Raw genomic sequence first — 14,303 nt, 5'->3', positions numbered from 1 at the left:
ATTCTTTTAGATGGCAAGAGTTGCGAAATGAATTAAAAAAAATGCAAAATACATTCAGCTTACATAGCTGGTGTGTCATCAGTGCTGTCTGCACTGCACTCTGTATGATATTCTGGCCGCAAGGTTACACTGCAGTACGGGAATATAAACATGACTAGTTTGACTTGCTTAGGTGACATGATGTAAAACCATCGGCTCGGCTCATTACAGTAAATATAATGCTAAAAGCAGCAGCTGGTTAGCTTAGTAACAATAAAAATATATAAACAGTCTAAAAATAAATCTGTCAACCAGCAGACCTTATATTTCCTTACTGATAGGTAGAACTATGATGGTCTTACAACCATTTCCTCAAATAGAAATACCGAGTCAAGCTTTTCAGATATACTAGATAATAGATTTTTTTTCCCAAACCAGACATCTTTACGTTTTGAACAATTTTAAAAACCAGCTTAGGCTTTAGAGAGGCGCAATGGCACAACATTCTAAGATTAATCAAATAATATCTTCTTAACCAATAAACAAGAAATCTATAATTATATTAAAATAATTTAAGCAGACTCCTACTTTGATTACTTTGTCTCAATTCAGACCAACCCCAGGCCAACTGTTTACACTCCTTACAGTAAAGTAACATGCTGCTGGCTTTAGCTTTAAATGTACTATGTGGATATAACTAAAGAACTAGTCAAACTATGTATTTAAGATACACTGCGATATCTGGGAACCTGTAGGAAAAACTCAAGATTCCCTTCAGATGATGATGAAAAAATACATCTAACACATGGACTGCACAGACACACACACACACACGGGCATGAGACACACGATATGCTCTTCTTTGGCTGAGTTCAGGCATACACGACAGATGCAGGCTTACACCCTCTACAACAGTTAGGACTGTTCGAATAAGCGTCCTAGATCGTAATGGCACTGGCTGGGCAGGCACCTCGACTGAGCTCGGAGTGACGTACACAGGCTTTTCATGTGGCAGAAAAACGTTCTGATAAACACGAAGGGACAGTGTGGCCTGTTAAAAATAACATACTGTGGTCTATCTGATAAAGAATTTGATGGTGAGATAATTGTATAATTATAATCCCTCTTGCAGGAGAACAGAACTGCACCCTCACAGGTAAACAGTACAGAACTGAGGTGCAGTAATGTGGTATAGTGGAAAGAAAACAAACAAAATGGCTGCCCTGAAATGACTAATGAACTAGCTTCAAAACATACACGATAATACAACATTAAGTTGAGATATGACGAAATTAGGCTGCAATAATAAGTAATAGTACCTGCCTTGTACATACACAAATCAAATAAAATGAAAACAAGTAGCTAGGATACTTGTCTTATCAAAAATATGTAGCTTTGGTAAACAAGTTATGCAGAGAACTGTTGTCTGAACATGTTAATGTGATCACTACATGACATCTAGGATTTGAGGGTGAGCAAGTTGTTTTGAGGCTACGAAGTCAACGAGAGGAGAAACAGGCTAAAAGTTCCACTCCCCTGAATCTTCTGTCCTCTCCTGTCACCAGCTGATGAGGAACAGAGACAGCAAAAGGCAGCTAGACTTGTGAAAAGGAACAAAACTGCTTTCTGGACTGTCCCGAGCACCGATTGAAGAGTTTCCGTGGTAATGTAGCAGCATTGTAATGGTCTGTGGAGGACAGACATCCCCCAGCACAGAAGTGGAAGACTACTTATATCCTCTCTCCTTCCAGCAGTCCCCTCACCCTTTTTCATCCATCGCAGTAGAAGTGGAAGACTGGTCAGACATCGTCTTTTATCAGCTCTCCATGAATTTACACAGTAGGAAAAGAATGGGTGAAATCATTTTGTCCTTTTCCTCCACTCTTGTAGCATCTGGCCAAGCTTCTTTGCTTTATGTGGGTATGATCCAGGCATTGACAGATTATCATCCCATAAAATTACTCCTCCTCCTTTAATACTCCAGCTTAAACTATGCAGCACAATCTCCCTTCTGTCACACATTGCCTCTATCCATCTTTCTACTTCCTGATCATTTTCTTGCAGGTGAATTTGTATCCAACCTGAGTGTTTTCTTCCCATCTCCTCTTTTTATCTTCTCTGTTCCCAGATCTCAGTCAACCTTCTCCACCTTCCCGACAATCTTCTCCTCGAAGATGGGCAAGATGGCGTCATCATCACGAACCTCCTCAAACACCACACCGCAGTCGAACTCGTCGCTGACTTTCTTAAAGTAGAACCTGCACATAAAGATGCCAAATGTCATTTATGTGCTCTATGTGTCTACATCATTGTTAAAACATTGTCACCACGTATCCTTACCTGTAGTGGCCCTTTTTGGTAAGCAGCTCCTTGAACTGGCCCAAAGTCACAACGCGGCCTTTGACTGATGTTCGGTATGGGATTGGCTCTCCACAAAAGTAGTAAGCAACAGTCATGTTCTCACACACTTGCCGCTTTCCAGATTTATGCCTTAAAGAGAAAAAGAATATATGATAAAACACTCAAATAAGGATGAATGCAAGTAAAAGCTGGGGTCACTGTGATTTAAATACAATGACTGTGACCTAACGCGTACCTCTGCTTGGCCTGCTGTATAGCATTCCTCCTCCTCTCCTCCTCCAGTCTCCTCCTAGCCTCCTCCAGCTGGGTGAGTGGGTTGGGAGCTGGGTTGGGGGGCATAGCTGGGTCCTGGATGAAAGGGTGTGACGGCTGGACCTGTGTGGACGATGAACCAGGGATAGCGGTGGACACTGAAGAGGGGTTGTTGCGCAGCTGGGCAGACACCCAAGGGTGCACAGCTCCAGGTCGCTCCACTGAAGTTGGACGCGGTGATTCACTGCTGGTTCCCGTCCTCCTGGAGCTACTGGTGCTGCCACTGAAAAAAATAACACAAGGATTGGAGGGTGGACTATAATAAGTAATAGTTTTGTCATAAAAAAACTAAAAAATGTATAATAATGCATAACACCACTCACCCATGAGAGCTCTTCCTTTGTCTGTCTCCTTCCATCATCCACTGCAGGATCTTCTGATTCCTCTCCAGCTCCTCTATTGGTACCTGGGTCTCGCCACGCCCACCCTCTTCACTTTTGCCTGATGTCTCTGATGTCTTCTTACCGCCTCGCCGTGATAGCGTGCTCCCTTTACTACTGTAAATTAAACACATACACAGTCCAGTTGAGGTCCCCATAAGACCAGCTTAAGCAGCTAGTAGCAACATGAATGCTTACCTGTAACCCATCCCCTCAATTGTGCTGGCTCCTGCTCCATCAGCGTAGTTTCGACTTCTCCCCGTGTACTGGCTAGCTGGGTCCCCGTTCCACATGAAGTTAGGCTGAGATCGACAGCCCGCTTCCTCCTGCCCTTCTCTTCCTCTGTGGTGGTACAGTTGCTTGTGATGATGCATACCTGAGACAGAAACCAGGCAGAGAATTCAGAAACGTCATAAGTGTGTGTTTTAGTGCACACTGTAAACTATTGGTGTGTTTGGGATCTGGCTGGCCCATCTCCCCTCCATCACACAAACTCATCCCATTCCCTCCACAGCCTCTTACCTTTGACTCCAGCAGCAGCCAGACTGTGACCTCCACCTCGGTGTGGGGGATAGTGAGGTGGCCCAATGCCCCCATCAGGTGAACGTGATGATTTGGGAGGAGTGTGTCGACCCCCTCCACCTAAGGTGCTGTTGGTTGCCCCTGGTGACTGACAGCCTGGGGTCTTCATCACCCGCTGTACATGCTCATCCAAAATAGACTCTGGGTCGTCGTCATGGGAATCCTCAATAGCAACCAGGCCGCCATACGTGGCAACGGTTGCCGTGTTAGCAGTGGTCTCTGAGTATCGGGCACCGTACAGAGGTGGAAACGATGAGGGGAGGGAGAGTGGTATGTTATGAGAAGACATGGAGGTTGTCACGGAGATGTCAGCATCGTCCCCTTCTTCTTCCTATCAAACAGAAATGAGAAAAAATATTTTATTTCTGAACATGACAACTTTTTTTCTTGACTGAACATGGGACCAGATGCACATCACATAATGGGGAAAATGTACAGTAGTATTGTACACTCACCAGTCGTACTCTCTTCAGCCTCTCTTCAAGTCTTTCCTGAGCCTCTCTCTCTCTGAGAACTGTCTCCAGCCTGCTGATGAGCTCTGCTGCAAACCTCTCAGGCTCTACGTGGATGTCCTTTGGCATGCGATACGTGCGCTGTATGAAAACAGTCACAAACATTACACATCTGCAAATCCCTACACTCATATGCTGTCAAAATTGATTTCTAAATGAATATTCAAATAACACATTTCAGATGAAAAATGTAAGAATGACATGGAACAATTTCCAGAATTTGAAACAAAAAATAAAAGAAGAGCACATACAGCACTTGAATCCAGCTGTAGAAGCTAATTTTACACTAACAGAATGGTGTCTGCACTTACAGGTATGTGAGGTAGGGGCACACGTCCATTAGCTTTGGCACTTTCATGCATCTCTTTACGATGCTGTTTCCGATATCTGTATGGAGGAATACCATCTCTGCAGCACACAAAGACATACGGTAATCAATTACAGATCATACATTACATAATTCAAAAGGTGTCTACTAGGTAAAAATTTAAAAAACATTTTAAATGAGTGAGATTAAATGAATGAAGTAATTGAAATAATTCTGTGAACAACTGCGTGTACTTACACACTGCTGTCGGTCAGTGACAGTGTGTCTGCGTCACTCGACATGCTCTGCTGCTCACTGTCATTGGCACTGGTTGCTGGAGCCCGAGCATAGCCCATGTTTGCGTAGTACGGGTTAATGGGCTCTCTCCAGGGTCTGAGGAAGAATTGACACCTTGTGATTTACTTGTTCATGCAAAAATTACCTTTATAAACACAATTTATGTTGCTAAAGAGTACTTTTACTTGGGGTAGTAATAAACTGAGAATCATTAGGTGTTAAGTCATAGTCATAGAATTTACTTAAAAATATCAAAATCTACAACATGACAAAGACAAAGTGACCCACTTTATGTATTCAAGACAACACACACACCTGTACTCCCTGTTGTCTTGCCTTCTCCTGTTGGTTGACGCTCTCTGTGGTGCCGTCTGCATCAGCAGGCTGTGAGTCAGCCTACCAGCTGGTGTGTCTCCACACTCCTCATCTTTCTCTTCCTCTTCCTCCCTCACCCCTCCTCCTCCACACCTAAGATCAGAATTATATCCGTTTTTAAATACATGCCATCGTCCTTAGAAAACAATGACATTTGTTCAGCAGCTCCTGGGTGCCCCACACACCAGTGCTCTACCATCACTGGGGTCCCTCACACAGGGGTCAACCTAACCTGGGGAGGCCTCATAACTGCGTATTTTGTTAAATCAATATACTTTTGATCTTTCATGGCATTCAGTGTGGACAGCAAAGTCAGAATTTTACTGTACATGGACACCTGTTTCCCATGGTGGAAAGTAACTAAGTATTTGTTCTTCGTAACTGTACTTAAGTAAATTTTAATAGTAAAACTAATAGTTACTATACTTAATACTTTTATTAAATTACATTTTGCAGCTATTGTATTTTCTACAATGTTTGTAGTTACTCATTACATTGTGTGAATCTAGTGCCTAGAATCTTTTGCCATGGAACTCAATAATATATATATCATGGACATATAAGAGCAAGTTGCTGGCAGGGATTTACTAGTAGTGACATCTGTGGAGGCATAAGTATTACCAGGAGCTATATCTGCATTCTTTATCAAAATGGCAACGCCTAGACAGCTCAACTGCGTGAGTACTTACTTTTAATAATTTGAGTACCTTTAGTACTTCAGACTTTTATTTATGTAGGATTGTTGATCTAGCACTTCTACATTTACTTAAGTATATATTTTTCTGAGTAAGTGTATTTAACTTAAGTACCAAGCTTCGGCACCTCTCCTACCACTGCCTGTTTCCTTACTGTGCAAATGACAATAAATGCTTTAAATCCTGAATCCTTGTGTGTAGGTTGTATGAGGGACATGCCCATGTCCCTGAACATTATCGGCTCCTTATAATCCTACTTTCAGGCAAACAGATATTTGGGCAAACAAGCAAAACCGTCAAATCCCAAATAGTAGCAACAAATCTTCCTCCTCCGCTTCAAACATGTTCACATTTCCACCCTTGTTCAGTTCAATTGTATTTATATAGTTAGATAGCACATTTTACAATCAGAATTGTATCAAGGCAGTTTACAGAGACCCAGAGCCTAAACCCCCTTAAGAGCAACAGTAGAAAGGAAAAACTCCCTTTTAACAGGAAGAAACCTTGAGCAGGACCCGACTCATAAGGATAGAGACGGAGAAGAAGAGAAACATCTTTTATAAGACAAATAAGGTGTATTGGGTCGAAACTAACTTTGTTTTTGCCATCTCAGGGACACAAACAGATTTCCCTGTTCTCGTGGAGTATGTAACAAGCTTAAGGTCTTCTGTCTGTCAACTGCAGCCGTCGTGGTGCTAGTGGCACTGATGTGCTGCTGAGGTGGTGCAATACTTGTGCATGTAGCTGGCCTTAAGTTTGAATTTGCCGTAAATTTTCGTGTAACATTACAGAACAACACAACAGGAAGCTGCTCCTCTGGTGAATTGTCTGTGTGATTTGATGGTGGTAATGCCAATCCAGGTTAGATTTACAGTTTTCTTGCACACACTGCAAAATGCTTCCTGCTCATTCCCCCGCTTAAGCCAGTCTTATAATGACAGGTCATCAAGTCAAGTTTGCAAAAACTTACATTTCCCCATTTCTCACACTCTCGAAAATAGATAGGACAGGCTCTGCTAATATGTCGGATCAGCTGAGGTATGTCGCCAGCGTTACTGACAAGCTATCAACTCCAACTCACTCATATTATATATTTTTTAATTAGCTGAAGTTAAAACACATAAACGCAAATATTTAGCACAAATGGGAAACGGAGGTGGTGATGAAAAATTTTACTACCAAGCCAAAGTGAATTTGTTACCTTTCACTACCTTTCACTACCTTTCAAGGGCCTTAATTATGACACCCTGCTTATTCTGATATATAAGGACTGTGCATGATCTCACCTCCACTCCTCATCTTCAGCAAGAGTAGGTAAGTACCCGGGCACAGACTTTGCATGCCCTGATGAAGGGCTCTGATCACTGGGATTAGGCTTAGGGCTCTCTCCTCCTGTCCTTGTATACTCCAAGTACAGGTCCGACTTTAGGAACAAAGGGTAGGTGTTCTCCTCCATCATGGCCTGGATCTCTGTCTGAGCCTGGAACACACACAAGGGGTCAAATATGTGGTACAACAGTAACCTTCAAGTTGACTCACTCATCAACAATATACTATTTTAAACGTAAAGCGAAGCTGAAAAGGTTACTAGGATTTGACCCGGCCCTTGGATCTCAACTGTTTTCTTGTCTCTGGCTGAACACAACTTCGAATCTGCTTAACTGTTGAATATATCACACCAGACATTAGGGATTCATTGCTGAAGCAAAACAAACACACAAATGTTTTATACTTAATCCAGAGGTGTGTCAAACCCACACTGACAATCACCCTTAGGGTCAATGTACATCATTTAACATGGTATCACAAAAACTTCTGTCTTACAGGGTTTGTGTTATAGTATTTCCCTTCACCGTGTTCTTTTTTTTTTTGTAAAAAAAATGGTGATCTGACAACTCAGATAAATACTCAGCAGCAGGAAAATAAATCAAGAGCAAGTGCGTGGAAAGGTGGTTTCTTTGGTCACAAAGAAAACTAAAACAAGCTTCATGTGGTTAATTATGGTATTTAAGCACTCTCACTCTGTGTAACAGTATTCTATAGTGGTGATGTGAATAGCACAGTAAACCTTTGATAGCAGTCTCCTGTGTATTTTTAAAGCATCAGGAACAAATATGAAAAACCAAAAACGTAACCTGATTTGGTTCTCTGATGTGTATCACCAAAGCAGAAACACATAAAACACATCTGAGCTTTGACACAAGTGACGTGTGTTGCACATTTCCTTCGTCATAAAATTCAACTTGATTTTTATGATATCTAAACTGCACTTTACAACCGCAGGCTTTAAGGTACTCAGGAAGTATAACTGCATTGTACCACAGAAACCTAGATCCACCTAGACAAGTGTCTCCTTAGTAAAAAAATCTTTGCAGTCAGTGAAGCAACACTGAATGCTCCTGACAAATATCACATGCAAAACTGCAAGAACTGCAGCACACAAACTGAGATCAAGTGTGATTCTCCTTCAATTAATGAGGTTATACTTCTTCAGAAAAATCAAAGACTTACCAATGAAATCTCTACATTGACCAACATACTTCATGAAGTATCCATGCAGGTTGTCATGGTCTTAAACAAAGACACTCTGCACTGCTAAAAGGCCCGTCACAGCAGAAGTGATAAGGCAGATGTGGCTTTCAAGTTCCTCAAATCTCTAATTCACTAAGCTATTAAGGCTTTATATAAAAAATGTGTGTATAACACTTCAAACTGTGAAGACAGTTCAGCACTAGAACGTGTCTCATGTCTGCCTTTTTAGGTGTCATTTATTATCTTGCCAAACTACACGATTAAGTTTCGGTGTTGTATCCTCTGCAGTCACAACCCTACTTTAAATAAACTTTACCTTAACCGAATAAAACTTTGATCTTTTACTTTGGCTGAGCCTGCCAAAGTTAAGGGACAAACCACAAGTGAGACAACTATATCATTTCCCACTGGCATGTGTATACCAACATTCATACTAAAAAACATCACAAACAAGAAATCAGTGTTGTCATTACCTGTTCAAACATGGCAGGATCTGGATGCGGCTTTCCCACACAGTCTCTGATGAAGCTCTTAGTGGCTGCTTTGATCTGCCTGGAGACAATCCCACTCCCATCTACAATGTACTTCCTGTAGATCGCCTTTGCCAGCTTTGCTTTCTTCTCCTGGCTGGTCTTCCTGAAGCCCGAGCAGGCAAACCAAAAGTCAAGAAGGTCTGCACACCCTTCCTGGCATAGGAAGTTTCTGAACAGCTGGATGCCTTCCTGGTCATCTAGGAGAGAGTGAAGTGACTCAGCCCACTTCAGGTAAGGTGGGGTTGGAGAAGCTGAGCCCTCTGGTTCATACCCCAGGTCCAGGTCAGGGCGACGTGGGGTCGCAGATGATGAGGAAGGTGTGTAACATGATGAATCCCCCATTTTAGATGATAAGGATGATGGGGGAATGCCTAGGGTTTGGGAAAGGGTTGCTGGACGGGTGTTAACTGATTGGACCGGAGGGTCCACATCAGATCCCTCCTCACCAGGAACTGGGGGTCGAGGAGCATCCTCTGTGAAGTGGGTCGGGCCGTTCAGAGAGGCCACAACACCACCCCTGAACCCAATCCCATGTAATTCTCTGACAACACTCATGTCTCTGATTGCACAAGGCAGAGGTCAGATCTTCCCCTTTAGCAAAGATTTTGCCGGCAAACAATTCACCCTAGGATGCAGAGAAGAAAAACAGATTGTCACAACAGTGGGAGTTGACGAAAAGGGAAAGAAACAATGAAGCTGAGATGATACAGATGACTGTCACACCACCATTAATCACATGTAGTGCACATAGTAATGTAGTAAACAAATATAGTACACAAAAAAACAAAAGCTAGTGATGAGCAGAAATAAATCAGAACAAAGCCTCAGGTCGACATATGTGTTGAGGAATGAAAATAATCTTATCGCAATAACTACAGCGAACATGCTAACTGGACATATAAGCTTGCTCATAAACACGCTTTAGAATAAAGGTATTATTAGTTGCGTCCGTTACGGCAGCTACTTGGCAAATAAAATGCGTCTAGACAAACCAAAAACAACTCAATACTGTGTACGCTAATTTCCAAGCTGAAGTTCATCAACAAGTTTCTGTCGTCTGTTTTACAGCTAGGGCTAACTGCTGTCAAATGTCCCACTTCGCGTAGGTTAACGTCGTTTTGCAAATAACCAACAAATGTTAACAAGCTGAGAGAGCTAGCTAGCCTTGTAGCAATGCCACCACCAGTGCCAGTGCTTTGAAGTGAGAATCTCATTCATCTTGGCCTGCAAAGATGTGGGGGATGGGAGAAATAAACTCTACAACCACACAGGACGGGCCTGCATGCAAAAACAGTTCAACACAACCATAAACTCTTTACTCCTAGAAAGCAAATTTGGAAAGAAGAGACGAAAACTTTCTTACTCATTAACTTCAACAAATTGGCCGATCTGAGATCAAACGAAACAAGAAAACGAGGGCACGTTTTCCACTCTACTGGCTGCAGCGCCAGCTAGCTTGGTGTGTTAGCTAGTTTTGGTTAGCTTGCTAGCTGAGCTAGGTGCGTTAACGTCCCGTGTTTTCCTCAAAAGTGTATGTCCTACCGTCTCTGAAAGCCCGTTCCCCGTAATCCGCTGCATTGGGGATACTGGCGCAAACTGTATGCTCCAAAACGCAGCATATGGATAGCTTTCAGACATTAAATATTAACGAAAATAACCCGTCGTCTTGCCCTTAACTCCCCATGGTGGCTGGTTTCAGAGCAATAATACAGAGCGAGAGAATACGTGCGTGCACGCCGACTCCGTGCGGAGTGTAGTACGTATATAGAAGTGCAACATATAGAAACGACAAACACAAAGCGAAAAATTATACGGTACATCTTTTACCTAAAATAATGATGGCACTACCAGAACTTACAAACACACACAAATCTGGTGCTTTAATAAATCACCGTACTACTATAAACATTATAATAATACTTTATGTAAAGCCAGTTACTTTGTAGGCTAATGGCATTTGCCAGCTTAACATTATTGAAAATTATCCAGTTAAACTATAATCACTGATACATGCATTACACATCTGATGTTAGATTTGACCTACTTTGTTAAACCTTAAAATTATAACTGTGATTTTTTCAATCCTTATTTTACAAAATTACAAATAAAAGTAGTGTTGTGGGGTAACATTAATTAACTTTGTAGTACTTAGCTGTACTGTAGCAATACCACAAATGTAAAAATATTGAGTAGTAAGAAAAGTACAGTATAGAAATTATACTTAAATAAATGTATATTAGTATTATCAGCAAGTGCAGGTAAGTGTATCAAAGAAGAGTACCCATTAAAAGGACCGATCTCTTATTATTGCCTATAGACCATTATACAGTATGACGACATGCATGTAGGGAGGTCAATAATAATATAATAAAGTCAATAAATATTTAAGTGAAAATACACAAATACAAAAATGTAGAATGAATTTACTGCATAAAAAATAAGGCAGTATAGGGTAAAGTGGTATAAAATAACATATTTCTATCCATCCATCTTCTGGTTGGAGCCAATATAACATTCTTCATTATAATGTCATAATTCATATCATTATAATTAATCTTATACTTAAGTACAGTACTGCTAATATTACAGTCCACCACTGATGTTGCATTACACAAACCTATGAAACTACGTTTATGGAGCATGTCCTTTCTATCTACTTCAGTTCTATGTCAGGGTAGCGAAATAGGTCCATCAGCGCCCCTACTGGTGAAAACGGATTATTACAAAATGTGCCAAATGAATGCAATTACAATACAAACGCTAACCTTTAAACAGACTCTAAGTCAAAGTTATTACCCGATTTACAACGAGCTGACTGAACCACCAAGCTTCACGCACATACACAAAGAAACCCTTTGTCTTAAAGACATGCGGGGCAAACACGCGCATCGTTTACAGACAGCCTGACCAGGTCCAGCTCACTTTGCTCCAGGCGACCAGCCTGTCTGTCTGAATGAAATCTGAATAAACCCACGTTTCAACGCAACAGGGAGACTCACCTCTCAGACTTCTTTGCCTCCAAACAGGTGTTCACTTCAATGAGTCCATCGCCACCGGCAGGGTGACTGACACGGATAGGACTGGATGGAGGAGGGAGCACGCCGCTGCCGCCACCTGAGCATCCTGAGGAGCGTCACTCCTCCTCTCTGCCGGGCTGTCAGTCAGTCATTAAGGAGCACCGAGCTGCCAGCGAGAGAGAGAGAGAGAGAGAGAGAGAGAGAGACTATTATTATGACAAAAAAGGTTAGGCTATATACATAAGTGCAGTTGGAGACTGTAATAATTAGTTATACAATTAGTTATACAGATATCAAAAATCTAATCTTTGTAATTAAGAGTAAATTTGACCTATAGCCTACTTAAAAATATTTATAGATAGATAAGACTGCCCTTTAAACAAATGATGTGTTTACCTGCAATCCTGCGGCCAGCCTATCATTCTTCTGGTCCCATGTGGAGGAGAGTGGGGTCTGGTGGCTCAGGTGAGGTCCAGAAACATGTTTTCATTTCTGCACACTCCTTGATGGACTGCATCTCCATGACAACCTGAAGAGGAGAACTAACAGTAACATTAAAGCTGCAAGCAGTGATGACGGGCCCTAGCACTCCTTGCGGTCCATGGGACTGGCAGCCACCGCCCTCCTATTGTCCCACGTCCTCTCTTCCCCCGGTACCAACACGGGCAGTGGTCTGCAGGGCAGAAGAGTACACCGAAACACACATATACAAAAGACAGGTCCTCCGGCCAGTAGGTGGCGCAGTGACTGTAGCATATCAGCATATCAATGCGTGCAGAGTCAGATGTTCAGCATAAAAGTTACATCCACATAGGATGAAGTATGAGGCCACAGAAATATCTATTTCCTGTGCGTTGGCGAAGGGTTAACTTCGTGGTGGCGCCACAGCCAGACCGTATGACGAAGTGCTGCGTTTTTGATAAATTTTGGTCCCTAATGCCTTAAGAGTAACCAGACCAATTTTCAGGTGGATTGGACAAATCCCCTAGGAGGAGTTCATAAAAGTGCGGGGAGTGAAAAATGCAAAATGGCTGACTTCCTGTGTGTTTTAGAGGATATGTCCAAGAGACTTTTTTTCTTGTCTAGAGGTGATACATATGTGTACCGAATTTCATGTGTGTAGGTCAAACAGGGAGTCAGATCTCATTCTGGGGGGCGTTGCTGAGCCATGTGGCCACGCCCACATATGACGATAATGTGATATAAAAAGGTGCACAGGGGCTGATGTCATGATAGAGTAAGAGGCAGATAGGAATAATAAATCAAGGAACGCAGCAGCTTTCTCTATGGTGGCGAAAGGTCACCTTTGTGGCGATGCCCCGCCCACACGGTGTAACATCGTTCTGCGTTTTTGATAACTTTTGCTCAGCCATGTCTTCAGTACCATGTGACAAAATCTCAGGTCCGTCAGAGTATTTCCCAAGGCGTTTTTGATAACTTTTGGTCCCTAACCCCATTAGGGCACGTGCACCAATTTTCAACCATATCAAGCAATTCCCCCAGGAGGAGTTCGCGAAAGTGTGTGGAGTGTAAATTGGAACATGGTGTGGTTTTTTTCAAAATGTACGTCGTGGAATTTTCATCCAAGAGGCTTTTTTTCTTGTCACAAGGCGATACATCAGTGTACCGAGCGCAAGTCTGTAGCAGTTGCAGTGAATATTTTCACACTTTAGGGGGCGCTGCAGAGCCATGCGGCCACGCCCCTCCAATAGCGACAGTGTGAAGTCGCGATTTTCGTCGGGGGACAATTTTGTGCCAAATTTGGTGAGTTTTTTCCACTATCTTTTGATTTTAGTGATGAATATTTGAATAGATTGGTTAAAGTAAAAAATAAATATTGCAGGGTGTTAAACCTGGTCTGGTAAATGACATGGTCCAGGACCAAAAGAAAGAAGAGTGGGAGAGGGCATCAGGTTAGTATTGTTAAATAGAATAGTAGTATTGTTAAGAATAAGTTAATAACGTCAGTAAGATAATGAAACAATAACCTGCTAAATGAAAGGCTAAATGTTTTTTCATCTTATATTGTATGCATTTTATCTTCCAATCAATCAAAAATGTTTATTCACAGAATAAGGCCTCTACTATTACTACTATGTACTATTCATAATCTTTTGTCTTTTTTTATCTGTGGTTCATTCAAACTTGTTGAGTGTTTTTCGTAGGAGCAACCTGTACAGGGGAGTCAGCTCACCTCTACCTGAGCTTTCCACACTCTGCAAAGATGAGGTCTACCACGATTTTCCAAGTGATACAGCTCCATTAATAACAACTATGGCAATATGGAATGATGTACCTCTGGTTGACTCTCTATTTGGAAAAATACAAGAGGGAAGTGTGTTGTTGTGTTTGATCCATGGGGGCAGCCAGCGTTCGGCCTTGTAGAGGGTTAAATGCCCAAATGTGACAAGTTATGTAGAT

The 14,303-nt window shown here is 42.0% G+C and overlaps 1 protein-coding gene across 1 annotated transcript; it reads right to left on the bottom strand.

Moving 5' to 3' along the window:
* Positions 1–1,040: 1,040 nt before the first annotated feature.
* LOC114436347 (axin-1-like) lies at positions 1,041–10,569 on the bottom strand. Its single transcript, XM_028406564.1, has 13 exons — positions 10,408–10,569; positions 8,806–9,490; positions 7,087–7,280; positions 5,046–5,198; positions 4,692–4,826; positions 4,438–4,534; positions 4,070–4,207; positions 3,555–3,945; positions 3,231–3,408; positions 2,976–3,149; positions 2,576–2,875; positions 2,320–2,469; positions 1,041–2,237 (listed from the first exon to the last, which is right to left on the bottom strand). The coding sequence occupies exons 2-13, from the start codon at positions 9,418–9,420 to the stop codon at positions 2,111–2,113; spliced, it is 2,652 nt and encodes an 883-aa protein (XP_028262365.1). The 5' UTR covers positions 9,421–9,490; positions 10,408–10,569; the 3' UTR covers positions 1,041–2,110.
* Positions 10,570–14,303: the final 3,734 nt, after the last annotated feature.

This window comes from Parambassis ranga, chromosome 1 (assembly GCF_900634625.1).
Source record: "Parambassis ranga chromosome 1, fParRan2.1, whole genome shotgun sequence".
NCBI classification, from domain to species: Eukaryota; Metazoa; Chordata; class Actinopteri; family Ambassidae; genus Parambassis; species Parambassis ranga.
Note: the sequence above shows the minus strand (reverse complement) of the source record. Positions and strands in the feature narration are given on the sequence as shown.